Source organism: Penaeus monodon, chromosome 41, assembly GCF_015228065.2.
Source record: "Penaeus monodon isolate SGIC_2016 chromosome 41, NSTDA_Pmon_1, whole genome shotgun sequence".
NCBI classification, from domain to species: Eukaryota; Metazoa; Arthropoda; class Malacostraca; order Decapoda; family Penaeidae; genus Penaeus; species Penaeus monodon.
This window is the reverse complement of record NC_051426.1, coordinates 30,608,325-30,621,941: the sequence shown is the minus strand read 5'-3', so window position 1 is coordinate 30,621,941 and position 13,617 is coordinate 30,608,325. Positions and strand designations below refer to the sequence as shown.

At 34.1% G+C, this 13,617-nt stretch overlaps 1 protein-coding gene across 3 annotated transcripts in view; it reads right to left on the bottom strand.

Annotated features, from left to right (window-relative positions):
* Window positions 1-454: 454 nt before the first annotated feature.
* The window catches only part of LOC119598738 (probable kinetochore protein NUF2), a 32,791-nt gene continuing 19,628 nt past the window's right edge, over window positions 455-13,617 (bottom strand). For all 3 annotated transcript variants that reach the window (XM_037948521.1, XM_037948522.1, XM_037948523.1), the window contains exons 2-10: window positions 10,375-10,562; window positions 5,986-6,136; window positions 3,695-3,789; window positions 3,373-3,486; window positions 3,051-3,197; window positions 2,322-2,554; window positions 1,955-2,146; window positions 1,665-1,827; window positions 455-1,016 (exon numbers count right to left, since the gene is read on the bottom strand). In XM_037948521.1, coding sequence (XP_037804449.1) covers window positions 936-1,016; window positions 1,665-1,827; window positions 1,955-2,146; window positions 2,322-2,554; window positions 3,051-3,197; window positions 3,373-3,486; window positions 3,695-3,789; window positions 5,986-6,136; window positions 10,375-10,562 — 1,364 coding nt within the window. In that variant the 3' untranslated portion in view covers window positions 455-935. The remainder of the gene's footprint in view (window positions 1,017-1,664; window positions 1,828-1,954; window positions 2,147-2,321; window positions 2,555-3,050; window positions 3,198-3,372; window positions 3,487-3,694; window positions 3,790-5,985; window positions 6,137-10,374; window positions 10,563-13,617) is intronic.

Genomic DNA, 13,617 nt, shown 5'->3' with positions numbered 1-13,617 from the left:
AGAGTGTTTTGCTATTCATGGATATATATGCATATAATATATATATATATATATTATATATATATGTACATATATATCATATATATATTATATATATATATTATATATATTATATATATATATTATATATATTATATATATATATATATATATATATATATATATATATATATATATATATATATATATATATATATATATATATATATATATATATATATATTATACATATACACACACACATACTTTTTTTTGTCAAGATTTTCATGTGTATGCCATATGTGTATGGTGTGCATGTAAAGTACGTGTTCCATGATACATACTTGATGGATGGAGGAAATTTAAACTGGGATTTTGTTTAATACACAATGTTCTTGCATTTACCATTTCTTGTGTAGAAATGTGTACATCTGTGCAATTAATTAGTCATGCATCTGGTTAATCAACCTTCAAGAAATATACTATTCTTTATTCATAAGTACAGTATATACAGAAAAGAATCCTTCATTCATACAATCACTCTGGTATATATGAGTTAATAGAAAGAGAGAGAGAAAAAAAAGAATATTTATGTACAAACACAAGAAAGTTTTTCTCACAGATACACACAGGGTATAAAGGATTAGGGGATGAAAAAATAAAAATATATGATACTAATTACCTCAAAATCAAATACAAAATGCTTACAAATGGTTTTAAGTATAGAGAAAAATAGAGTATTAGACAGCAAAGAGAAGGAACAGCAGACAACACCTATCATTCACAAAATAAATTCATTGAAACTTCCCCCTCTGGTTAGCTCAGAAGATGAAAATCAGGAGACTTTTGAAACTGCCTTCTTATCTTTCAAAACTCCTTTTGTGTACTGTGGCATTCTGTCATTTTGTCAACACAACTGAGTGTTTAGTCATTTGCAGAAAAGGAAGAGTTTCACTTTAATTATTTCTCTTGGCTTGGTAAATTGTCTCAGTCAAGTCAGTCAGCACTGTCTGCAACTCATTGTTGTGTTTCTCCATCTGTGAAAAGAAAATAAATAGCAATATCAATGTCAACTCTCATGATCTTGCCCGTATGAGGCACATCAGCACACTAAGCAATGAATTATTCTTACTGTAAGTAAATTCACATAGTAAAAGGAGTTGTAATTTTAGAATCTAATCAAGAGACGCTGAACCATCACAATATTTTCCAGTATCCTATGAGAACATTTGTACAGTGTCCATGAATCCTCACCCAAGCATGCATAAATATAGGGCACACATTCTCCACGGGACAAAGACAGATGAAAAGTAATAATGAGAAAGAAAGTATTGCACTTCTATTCATTGTAGTGTGTTTGTAATAATGTCCCTTTCTTTGGTAGCATGTCTTAAAACAATCTATCAAAATATATATACAAGGGTAACAGAAAGACAAACAAACAATTTTACATATTTGGCATGAATAAAATTTACACAACCAACATTAAAGTTTACTTCATGCAATCATAGTTTTTCTTTAAGTTAAGTAACTCAACAGACTATTGTGTCACCTTTTTTCTAGGTTCAGAAAACATTATCATTACCATCAGAAATAATTCCAAAAACTATAAATATATATAAATGAAGATAACCAAAGGGATATCAGTGAATAAAATGATAGAACAAAATTACAAAATTACTTACAGCTTGCAAAATATTCTGGTAATGTGATGCAATGAAATGGTTGAAATCAGCAAGCTGTTCCTTTAGTTGCTGAGTTTCGTGGATAATCCCCGCATGCTCGGTTTCCATGTCCTGGAGAACAATCTCGTCCTCGGTTTGATTGCGTCGCATCTCCTCTAAGGTCCTGTTGCATACAAGGGAGAAGAACCAGTAAGAATATGCAAAGTAAAGTAAAGGAAAATTACGTCCAAAGAAAGGATTGTCAAACTGTACATAAAACTGATAAAATTGTAACTGCCACGTGTACTTACGACTTGCGCTGGTTAACTTCGTGTTGGAGGCTCTCCTTCTTCAGCTTCCATGACAAGTGGAGCTGTGAAATCTTCTCTTGCTTGGAGGCTAATTGTTCCATCAGCTGTTGAATTTTCATGGAAATGTCTTCAGTTTCTTCCAGCACTAAGCCTTTAGAACGGTCCTTCTGACTCAGTCCTGCTAGACATTCCCTATAAAAATATACAGGTAGATTACTAATCTATTTACAGGACAAACACATGCACGCAAATGCACACGCAAACTCACACACGCACACACACACACACACACACATATATATATACAAGCAGATTACTAATATATTTACATGCACGCAAGCACACACACACAGACACACCAACTTACTTCTGCTTGGCAACTCCCTGCTGGATCTCCTGCATAACTCCTAGCAGCTGCTCCTTCACCAAATCATGAGCAGAGGTGAAGGTCTGCAGCGACTGCTTCAATTCGGCCAAACGGCGGGACTTTTTCTCGTTATCATTCCTGCAGACGGCCAACTTACGCTCGCGCTCCTCTATTTCCTGCCGTTCACTGGCCTGCACAACTTGGCTGGCTAATTTCTCTATCCTCTCTTTCCCCTACATGATGTAAGTTAGAATACACAATTAATTTTTAAAGGTTTGCTATTCCATTTCATAACATGAATAAAAATGGTCTGAGATGAATTTGGGAAAGTTATATATAAATATATATATATATATATATATATATATATATATATATATATATATATATATATATATATATATATATATATATATATATATATAAAAAGAAGTTTTTTACTTTAACCATCACTTTTAAAATGTAAATGTCATCAGAGGATTTTTTTATTTATTTATTTATTTTTTTTTTTTAATTACTGACCTAAAAATTTTCCTTAATATGTAAAGTACTCACTAATAACTAATACAAGTATACTGGAAAAAAAAAAAAAAAAAAAAAAAAAAAAAAAAAAAAAAAAAAACAATAGTTGATGCAATTAAGTGAAAAAGAAATGAAATGAAAGAAAGACAAAAAAGACAGAATGAAATAATGCAAGAAAACAATAAAATTCAGCCTTTCTTTGCACACCTCAATTATCTCCAGCTCAACATCTTTCATGGTTGTTCCTAAAGTTGCAATGATCATCTTTACTTCATCAAGCTGAGATTTCAGGTTAAGCTTTGTGTCTTGGTATTTCTGCAAATCCTCCTTCACTTCTGCAATGCGTTTCAGCTCCTGCAATGGAATCCATTCATAAACTAATGCTATAAAAATAACCAAAAGTGAATTTCTTTAAACATAAACACTTTTAATAAGCATTACATCTACTACGATATAAAAGAACATAAAAAAAAAAACAGCCACAATAAAATGAATGATCATAAAAACAACAACAATAACAACAGCAGACCTGCTCTTCCCGGATCTGATTTTCTGCGTTCTCCATCTTGAGTTGCCTCAGCTTGGCTATGTTCTTCTCAATGTTTTCTTGCTGCTTTTCACGTGCTTCACGCTTAATTGCCACCTACAGGTAAATATCAAGCATTAACCTAAGCCAATAAAAATAATATTGATTTTCAACAGTTAACAGCATATCTCAAACTGTTAATATTTATCATGTAGTTACAGTGAAAGTAACTGAGAAGGAAATAAATAAATAAATAAATAAATAAATAAATAAATAAATAAATAAATGTACAAGTAAATAAATAAAACTGCCTAAGGATACATACTTGCTCTTCAATGGCATTCAATTGCTCTGTACTTTCATTTGCAGCATAATAAAACTCCATCATCAGTGAGAAAAACCTTCTTGTTCTTCTTGGTTCTGTAAGAAGAGGAAAAATTTAGGAAAATGGGAACTGTAGCCAAATGGCAGCAGGTATTACACAAAATCATGTTAGGCATTAAGGTTATTGTTGCACCTCTAAAATGAGTCTGAAATAACTTCCTTTCCTAAAACTGAGCAAACTGACTGACATACAAATATGTAGCAATATTTTTAGTTGAATATACTACTGCCTGTTGACATCTGCATCTTTAACAACATATTTACCTGATTATCTGTGTTTTGGCCTCATCACAAACTACAAATTTATGTCAATAGTAAGAAATCACAAGATGCAGTCACAAGAGATCATTAATACTGCTGACGAGGATGCTATCACCAGCTTCTTTTACCCTTCAGTAATTCCTTCTCTTTAACTATGTTTGTATTCACATATATGAAGAGAAACATGCAACATTTAATACTATGAAACCCTTAACCTGAAGTAGTTACTACAATTTGTCAATATCTATGGGTACTGGTTATGTACTGTATTTTGAACAGTATGTTCCGCACACACATAATCAAATATTATACATAAATATATACATAATTAAGGTTTCTTTGAGTACTTGTTTGTGAAAAGATAGAAAGAAAAAAGAAAAAGATTTTTCTTTTTTTTTACATGGGTCTTGGGCAAAGTGTTACTACAGAAGACTAGCCATAAAAATATCACTGATATTCACAGCACACATTTCCACTTTTCACCTTGTTAGTGTTTAAGAACAACCTTGGTGCTAGGCATGACATGTATGTAAAATGAGCACATATATGGCATGTCTGTACATACCATAGATGTGCTCATTTTTTATATTTTTGTGAAATGTCTCTGCACACAGACGGCTCTACTAGTGCTTGGCCACAAAGGAGTCAATTAGTAGACCTTGTAACTTTACCTAATTTCTCTAATGTTTTGCTAATGCTATGAATATCAATGGTGTTATTTTTATTATAAACATTAGTAACAGCAAAATAAGATATTTTCATGCAACCCCTACAAATTACCCTTGATAGATTCATGACCCACTCCCCCAGCAACAAAGCATTTCTGACAACCACTATAATGCACTCATCATAACTTTGTGCTGCATTAATGAGCTCCAGGTAGATCAACCACCAGTGACAAGCACAAGACACATAAGGATGGGTAGCGGGAGGAAGAAGAGGAAATACAGCAGGAAGGAAGGGGGGTTGCAGATCTCGCAACCCATACTTTGAGAACCTTTGGCTTAACCCTCTTTTGTTGGGAAAATGTTGTGTTCAATAACCTATTGTGAAATATCTCTGCATGTACTTAGACACAAAGGAACAATTAGTAGACCTTTTGACCTCACCTGATTTTTTTTTTTCTTTTTTTATTATTATTATACTAAATGTGATCAACATCGATGCTGTTATTTTCATTATAGACATTACAACTATTATAGTGTTTTTGACATTACTAACAGCAACATAAAATACCAGGAACATTTTTGAAAAGCAAGGAAAAGGGTAAACAGGTGAGACAGATAGTACACGTAATTGGCTCACTGGTGAGGTATTTGTGGAGTCACTTAAGTGCAAAATCAATTAATAAATGAAACTCATAGTGAGCAGGGCATGTACATACATGCCATCCACAGAAGCATTGGGTTAAGTGCTGAAATATTACTTCAAATTTTCTTATGTTGCAAAAGAAACACTGCACTGAAATATTCATCAGAACTATCAAAGAGACCTTTATCAATCCTATATGTAAATTCTATGTCTTCCTTCATCTGAAAGGTTGATACTGCTAGAAAGTCCAGATGAAAATAAAAGAAAGAACAGCATTCTTTAACTCTCTCTCAGGCTATCTGTAGCTTATATTTATATGTACTGGAAAATTATTACTTATGTTTAAAAAAATAACCATGGTAACAAACAGAATAAAGTATTTTGAATCCGAATTTGAATTTGAGCCTGTGCACAATTTTAAAATTTTATTTCTCATTATCTTAACCAATCTTCATTTGCTCTTATTTTCTCGACTTGTTCTACTCCAAAAAATCTATCTTCCAAACACATATCTTTACCATTACTTTACAAATTCAGATTAGAACTAAATACATATTAATGGTAGATAAATGCTTCCCCCTTGTCTATCTTTTACCATATCTAACAATGACTGCCACTAACATGACACAGATACTTCATCTAAACACGGAAAATACTCACTTGGGTCAAACAGGTCTGCTGACATGAAGGAGTCATCATTGTACATGATCTTGAGAAACAGGTTGATGACCTTAGCTAGGGCCATCGTCCTCATGATAGACCGGTACATGTCTGGGTACTGCTGGACAGACTCGCTTACATCAAATGGAAGCTGTAATAGTATAAAAGAAAGAGCATAAAAAACGACATTCATATACTTAACCATTTGGCCATGGTTACAACTATAATTTTTTGGGGTGAATTCTGTTACATACAGATGGCTTCAGTGTTTAACCACCAAAGAGTCAATAAGTAAGCCGCAAGTGACCTTACCTGAGTTCCCTGTTTCTTGTATTTTTTTTCTCTTTAATGCTATTAATATCTAACCAGATGTTATTGTCATTGATATTATGATTACTCATGTTATTACAATACTACCAGCAATAAGGGGAGAAGAAAAAGAAAAGAAAAGAAAAAAAGAGTAAACATAGGAAGAACTAGCAAATGACACCTTGGTGACTAAGCCATCTATTTGTAGACATAATTAATGAAAATCAGAGTGGACATTGCAAATATGTGATGCATCCCAGCAAAACGGGTTAAGATATGGCAATTCATGAACGACAGCATTAACACTGAGCATTACAATTATAATTTACAAATCAAAAGCTTAATATGTCAATTTATGCTTTGAAAATGGACCTAGTTAATCTCTTCCCTTTTCAACACACTCAGAGGCAGTTGTAGCAACATAACAATTATATTTCACCCTGTACTGAAATCTCCCAAGCTATTCGCGTGTTTTGTTATTATTGTGCGTCCAATCTCAGGAAAAGAAAAAGTGGCAATTCGTCCTGGACGCAACTCTCTTTTCTGTTATAATTACCTTTACATATGGTTTGCATTATCTATATCTGATATACAATATTTCTTAAACTTTGCAGTCTTTGATGCCACCTCTTGAATTTTCTTCTCAAAATAGACTTGGCGAATTGAAGGACTCCAGAGCCTGCAGTGAGTTGATGTGTTTCAGCGGAGAGTTGTGTCTTTTCAAATATACAGCAAGTATTGAAGAACATCAATATTTATACAGGGAACTTGAGCCAGGATCTCAATACTTTTTTTTTTATTATAATCACCAGACATTTAATATTCATGCTTTTACACATGTTTAGATCTTCAAAACCCTTTCCTGAGACTGGATGCAGCATAGTCAAGTCTAGACAAGCCTCAAACTGTCTTCCATGATCTCACAGCTGCATCATATTTAATTAAACATAAAATTAGCTAATCAGAAAAAAAAAAAAATACAAAAAAATCTAGCATGATCTGAACAAAGCCCTCTCTCTAAGTCTGGCTTCCTCAGTTCCCTAGATAGTGTGTGTAGGCCAGACCAAGAGTGAGAATCTTTAACTGGAGTCTACTTCTAGACTCACAAAATGTTAGTGGAACCTCAGCTTTACACACAAACAGAAATTGTATCCAGCCTTTATTTTCTGACCAAATTTTCATGCATTTTTATCAGTCGAAATGTCAGATCTTGCATTCAGATGCCAGCAATGCAATATTCGCTTGTGAGTGAGCTTTTTCGCGCATGCCTCAGGCTTATCAAAGGACGAACGAATACCTGGGAATGCTGGACAATAACTGAAGGCTGTCGCAGAAAAGAGGTGGACATGCCACTCCCTTGGGAACTGTGGCTGTAGCCGTGGTGTGCAGACACTGCACTACTCCTATTCCTCAGGTACTGAGGCTGGTACTTCAATTATTGATTATTAATAGATTGAAACTTATACTTCAATACTGCAGATATCTATCAAGAAATTTGAACAAATGGATTTTTTTGACAAGTTAACTTTTAGTGATAAATGAACTATTTTTCTCACAGCCTCTTGCTTCTTGTTAGCCCTATTCATTATCTAAAAGATGAATCAATGAATGACAGAGTGAGTGAATGAGTGAGAGAGAGAGAGAGAGTGAGAGTGAGAGAGTGAGAGAGAGAGTGAGAGAGAGAGAGAGAGAGAGAGAGAGAGAGAGAGAGAGAGAGAGAGAGAGAGAGAGAGAGAGAGAGAGAAAGGGAGAGAGAGAAAGGGAAAGAGAGAAAGAGAAAAAGGGAAAGAGAGAGAGAGAGAGAGAAGGGGAAAGAGAAAGAGAGAAAGGGAAAGAGAGAGAGAGAAAGGGAAAGAGAGATAGAGGAAAGGGAAAGAGAGAGTGTTAGTCATATTAGTTCTGATAAAAAGTTAGTATAAGCTGATTTGTCTGACAGAATGTGTGAGGACCCTCACATGGTGTGAAATGACACCTTATTTGAATCTCCCCATCACCCAAACATAGTGAGGCAATTGGGATCACGTACTAACAGGTGCAATAGATTGATATGTACGCAGGTACACACTTCCATAGTTGACCCTCATACACACCATCCACTGAGAGGTAAAGTGGATGCTTGTCTTACCTCTCCTGTAAGACAATGAAAGATTGAACATCCCTTAATGCTGTGTAAAGGTACTTCCCTCCCTTCCCTTCCTTGAACTGTCTCACTGTGCATGGAGTAAAACCAGTTTGCCTCACAATTTCACATCTTTACAGCCCTAGGACACCATAATATCTTAGTATGATATGCCTTACATATAGTTTTGATATCACTGAGAATGTTATGAAGTGTAACAACAAAAGTGGGCGGTGAGGAGAAGGGAGTTCAAATCTGTCACCTGAATTTCAATCAGTCACACCAATTAATACACAGCTTAATTGCCTAGCTTTGTGAGGCATAGGAGAAAAGGGGAAAACTTCATAAGTACTCAATTCCTCTTGGCCAATTTTTCTTCTTCTAGATACTGATAGGGAGTTATTAAATACCATGTGAGTGTTCCTGGACATTCTACCTGCTGGGCAGCGTATATCAGCATTTTATATCAATAAATCACATGTAACTTACTATAGGCAATAGTGAAAAAGTAGCAGATATATGTTAAATAGTTATTATCATTACTGACATACTAAAGAGGAAATTAGTATCAATACAAGGCTTGCATTGAAAAATAAATAAATAAACAAATAAATAGATAATAAATAAATAATAAATATAAATAATAAATAATAAATAAAAAATATAAATAAATATAAGGAAATAAATAGTAAATATAAATAAATAAATAAACAAATACATAGGACTACATGAAACTGCTATTAAATCAGATATCAGTCGGCAAACTATCAAGACGCTCATGACAATTCTTAATACTCACGGAAGATGCCTTTTATAACTAGCATACAGCTTTGTTAGGTTTCATTACAATCAAATAACTTGATGCTGGGCTGCCAACTCACAGGTTACTTAGCATGATTCAATTTTTATTACAAATTTGGTTGATACAGTTAAATGTGACGACTCCTACAAAAGCTGAATCAAGTTGGAAATTCTACAAACTGCCATCTTCGTGTTTAGAAGTAACATTTAATCAGCTTAATCATAAAACAAGACACTTCACAATGATTAGCTTGAATATCTGAAATCCTCAAAGCCTAACTTTTTAAAAAATCTTCCAAAACCACATCACTGGAAAAATTTGAGTACTCTGTCAATTATAGCAAATTATAAAATCAGTTTTGAAATCAGCAAAAAAATTGTCATAAAATTATAATAAAATGCTGACTGGCACATGGATGAATTTATTGATATACAGACCCATGAAACCCAAAATCATGCTTCAAGGAATATATCTACAGTAAGTTCTACCTGATTACCCTCTGCCTAGTCTATTTTTGTTGACGTACAGTAGACTTTTATTAATTTTCAACTTTTCCTTGTGGAATGGAAATTAACATATGCTACTTTGTGAACTGAAAATGCATTACGAATTTACTAAAACAATCAAAGAAAACAGGCAATAAGGATTTAATGAAAAAGTTGTCCATTTTACATCAAATGCACATTGTGTGGTTAGTACGAACAAGCATCAAGTGTATTGTTATTTTATTTTGGTGAACGCATGTTGAATAAAAAGAAAAGGAAAAAGAAAGCAAGAAATAGAGAAACAATGCAGTGATATATACAAATTTAAAGGCTCTCTTAACTATAAGTTTGGTTATTAATTTATCAATCTGTTCACTTCCACTAGAAAATTCCTATTATATACTTAAATCTTTTGCATAAACAATAAAATCAGATTCTTTGGCAAAACTTTAAACATCAGAAAATCACTTCAATCAAACACTGTCTTTATTAGTATATTGCCACAATTTTTATTTTCAGCATACGATGATTTGGAAATCATTCTCTATCCTTATCTTTCTGCTTGTAACACTAAGCAAGAACAGCCAACTAAATCAGGCTTAGTAACCAAAACTTAAAAATAACAAGAAAAGATATATATAACATTCCCAGTCTTTCCACAAGAGATAACATACCTGATGGATTTGCTCTAGACCTGCTCCAAAATCCCGAATGAAGAGGAGGTAGATTTTCTGCACAAAGTCAGGCTTTAACTGCTTCATGTCTTGTACAGTGACTTTCATATCAAACACTGTACTGAAAGTATTGATAAGCATCTCATCGTTGAAAATCTGGTCACACATTTTGGAAATTTCTGGAAAATCTGTGAAAATGAAAGAATATTAAATATACTGCATTATGATAGGAAACAGTGAACTTAAATCATCCTTTTAAACACACCTCTAACAAAATACAAAGCATAGCACCTACATGCAAGACCTAAACGTACATATTCTTTTACAATCAGCTAATGGAAAGGCTTTTTACTGACATGCCTTTGTGGGTAGGCAAAGGCAAAGGATAACAGACCTCTACTACATTTAAAGCTTGGACTGGCATCTTATTTGATAATAAATTCACAGAATAAAAGACTCCTTTGCATGCTTTAGCATTTACCTTTATTGCTGGGACTACCAATGAGCCCTATGTTACCTTAATTACAGCCAATATCATCAATACATATATATATGCCTGTATGCACACATCACACATAAAATTTTTAACAACTACTACCAGTATATCTGGAGAGTGCACATCACATGTAATCAATCATTTTAAAGATTAGTAGTATCAGCAGGGCAGGCATTTCCCAAATAAATAAAAATAAAATTACTTATTAACATTTAGTAAATTTTATAACAGAATAGAGTCCAATTTGAAAGTCACACAATTACACAACTTTCAAGTGAATTAGTTTTCAATACCAAGGTCTGATGCACACCATAGCATATGTAACACACAGCTACAGAGGTACACCTATGACAAATCACCTGCATGTAGAAAAATGAAACATTTGTAAAAAAAAAAGACACAATGGAATGATAGTGAGTACATTTCTATAGATAGGTTTAAAGAACAAGTCTATTTCTATCAAACACTGCTGATTACATACTAATCAGCTTTAAAGATTCTCTTGAAACCATCTTGCACACTGCACAATTCAATTTTATGTTTATGGATCATACTCAATACATTTGACAGGTTTTAAGATACAGACGTGTTCTCGAGATGTATCTTGAATAAAACAAAATTAAGATAAGATTTTGCTAATTTTCCTAATAGACTGTGGAGAGCATCACTAACAGACTAAGTCCACTCAGTACTCTTGAGTTTCAGCCCTATCTTGCCATGCATACCGAGGTGAAGACACTGTTTGGTAGGGGGGTGTTCGGGGGCACAGCCTCCCTCATCAACCTAGTCTCTGGTAAGTGCATCTGTATTATAAAGATTACCTAAGAAAGTTGTGCAACACTTAGGTATTACTTTGGTATACCTTTATATAATGACTGTACTAAGATAGGGAAAATCTAACAACACAGACATAAAGAGAGAGAAGAAACTATGTTCATTGATACACAATATAATCTGTGCAGCCAAAGAATAACATCAGAAATGCAGAAAGTAGGTTGTGACAAATGCTACATAGAGATTAAGTTCATGGTGACTGGGTGGAGGTCTAGGGGCAGAGCATCAGTAGGTAAATTCTGTAAAGTCAGCATATATATACGCAGTGCAATTACATATTACACAGTGAATAATGGGAACAAAAAATGATATAGTGTCAGTTTCACAAAGCCACATAGTACAAATTAAACTTTGCCTGTGATCAACAGAACAACAAAAATTAAGACAGTTTTCATTAATGGTATTTCCTTCCAAGATAAGAAAGTTGTGCAACATACAGTACAATAGTAAACATTTACTTACTGACCACACCAAGACAGGGAAACTCTAATGATCTAATTAAGAAAGGTAACGAACCACAGTAATTGTTTAGAATATCTTCACATGACCGATTATGATGATAGGAGTATCAATGGATTCCTCTAAGCCTTTACTACCCAATGTTTAGTTTACTTTAGTTTACTTTACTCCCCAACATTCTAGTCCCTGTTAGCTGGGATATACATCACTACAATAATACACAGTTGGGTAGTAGAGAGTGAGATGAATCTATTAACCCAATGTTGCTGGACGTGGCAGATATGTACACGCCATGCACACTGTTAGTTTATTTTATTAATTGTTTTAACACATAGATGGCTACACTTGTACACCAATGAGCCAATTACAAGTACTGTCTAAAAAAAAAAAAAAAAAAAATCTGCCAATTCAAGGAAAGGTGAAACCAGGTAAGGTCACAGGGTCTACTAATTGACTCCTTTGTGGCTAAGCACTATAGAGCCAACCATGCCCACAAAATAAAAATAAAAAGCAAGCAAGCAAGAAAGCAAGCAAGAAAGCAAGCAAGCAAGCAAGCAAGCAAGCAAGCAAGCAAGAAAGAAAGAAAGCAAGAAAGAAAGAAAGAAAGAAGAAAGAAAGAGAAGAAAGAAAGAAAGAAAGAAAGAAAGAAAGAAAGAAAGAAAGAAAAAGAGCACAGCATTTTCCCTGCGGCATTGGGTTAATACCACCACCATCATCGTGATTAGTCATGCGAAGGTTTTCTGGATATCTACCAAAACTGCACTAACTGATACACGAAAGCCCCCAAGTCACGAAGGACTTTAGTTCATGTGGTGACGATCATGGACCCCAAGAATGCCCCCGAGGCTGTCGACTGGAGCCGTGGGGACTTATCCTCAAAAGGGGTGTGGTCACTACATGAACAATGACCAAAACTTTTACTTATTTCATCTATGATAGAAAACAACAACACACACATTATGCAACTGAAACGAGAAATAATAATTACGAGGCTGGATGGCTGTCTGAAACTTAACCCTTAATAAAATTACTTCTATGTCAGGGTCTAGTGCTCTTAATTTCTCGTTTAATGAATATTCCTTACCTTTCCACCGACCAATCGATTATATATGTACTTCTTACCTGACATATATGCCAAAAATTGTAATAATCATTAACATTTTCAAACGCTCAGCTCTTAAACCTATGATATCCGTAAGACTATAACAAACTTCACCGTTCAACCCACATGCCTCGGCTTTTTCTCTTCTCAGCTACTTAAAAAGCCTCTCCCCGCGAATAATCTGCATGAATTCCCCACCCGAAAGCACCATTTATCTCGGAAATTTTATCAAAAAAATAAAAGGAAAATCCTAAAGCCTTTCCCCGTCTTCTCGGAGGCAACGGCAACGAGGCTCTTAAGAAATGGCTATTTCTCTCGCGCACGACGCATTTCAGGCCAAAATAAGCCACCC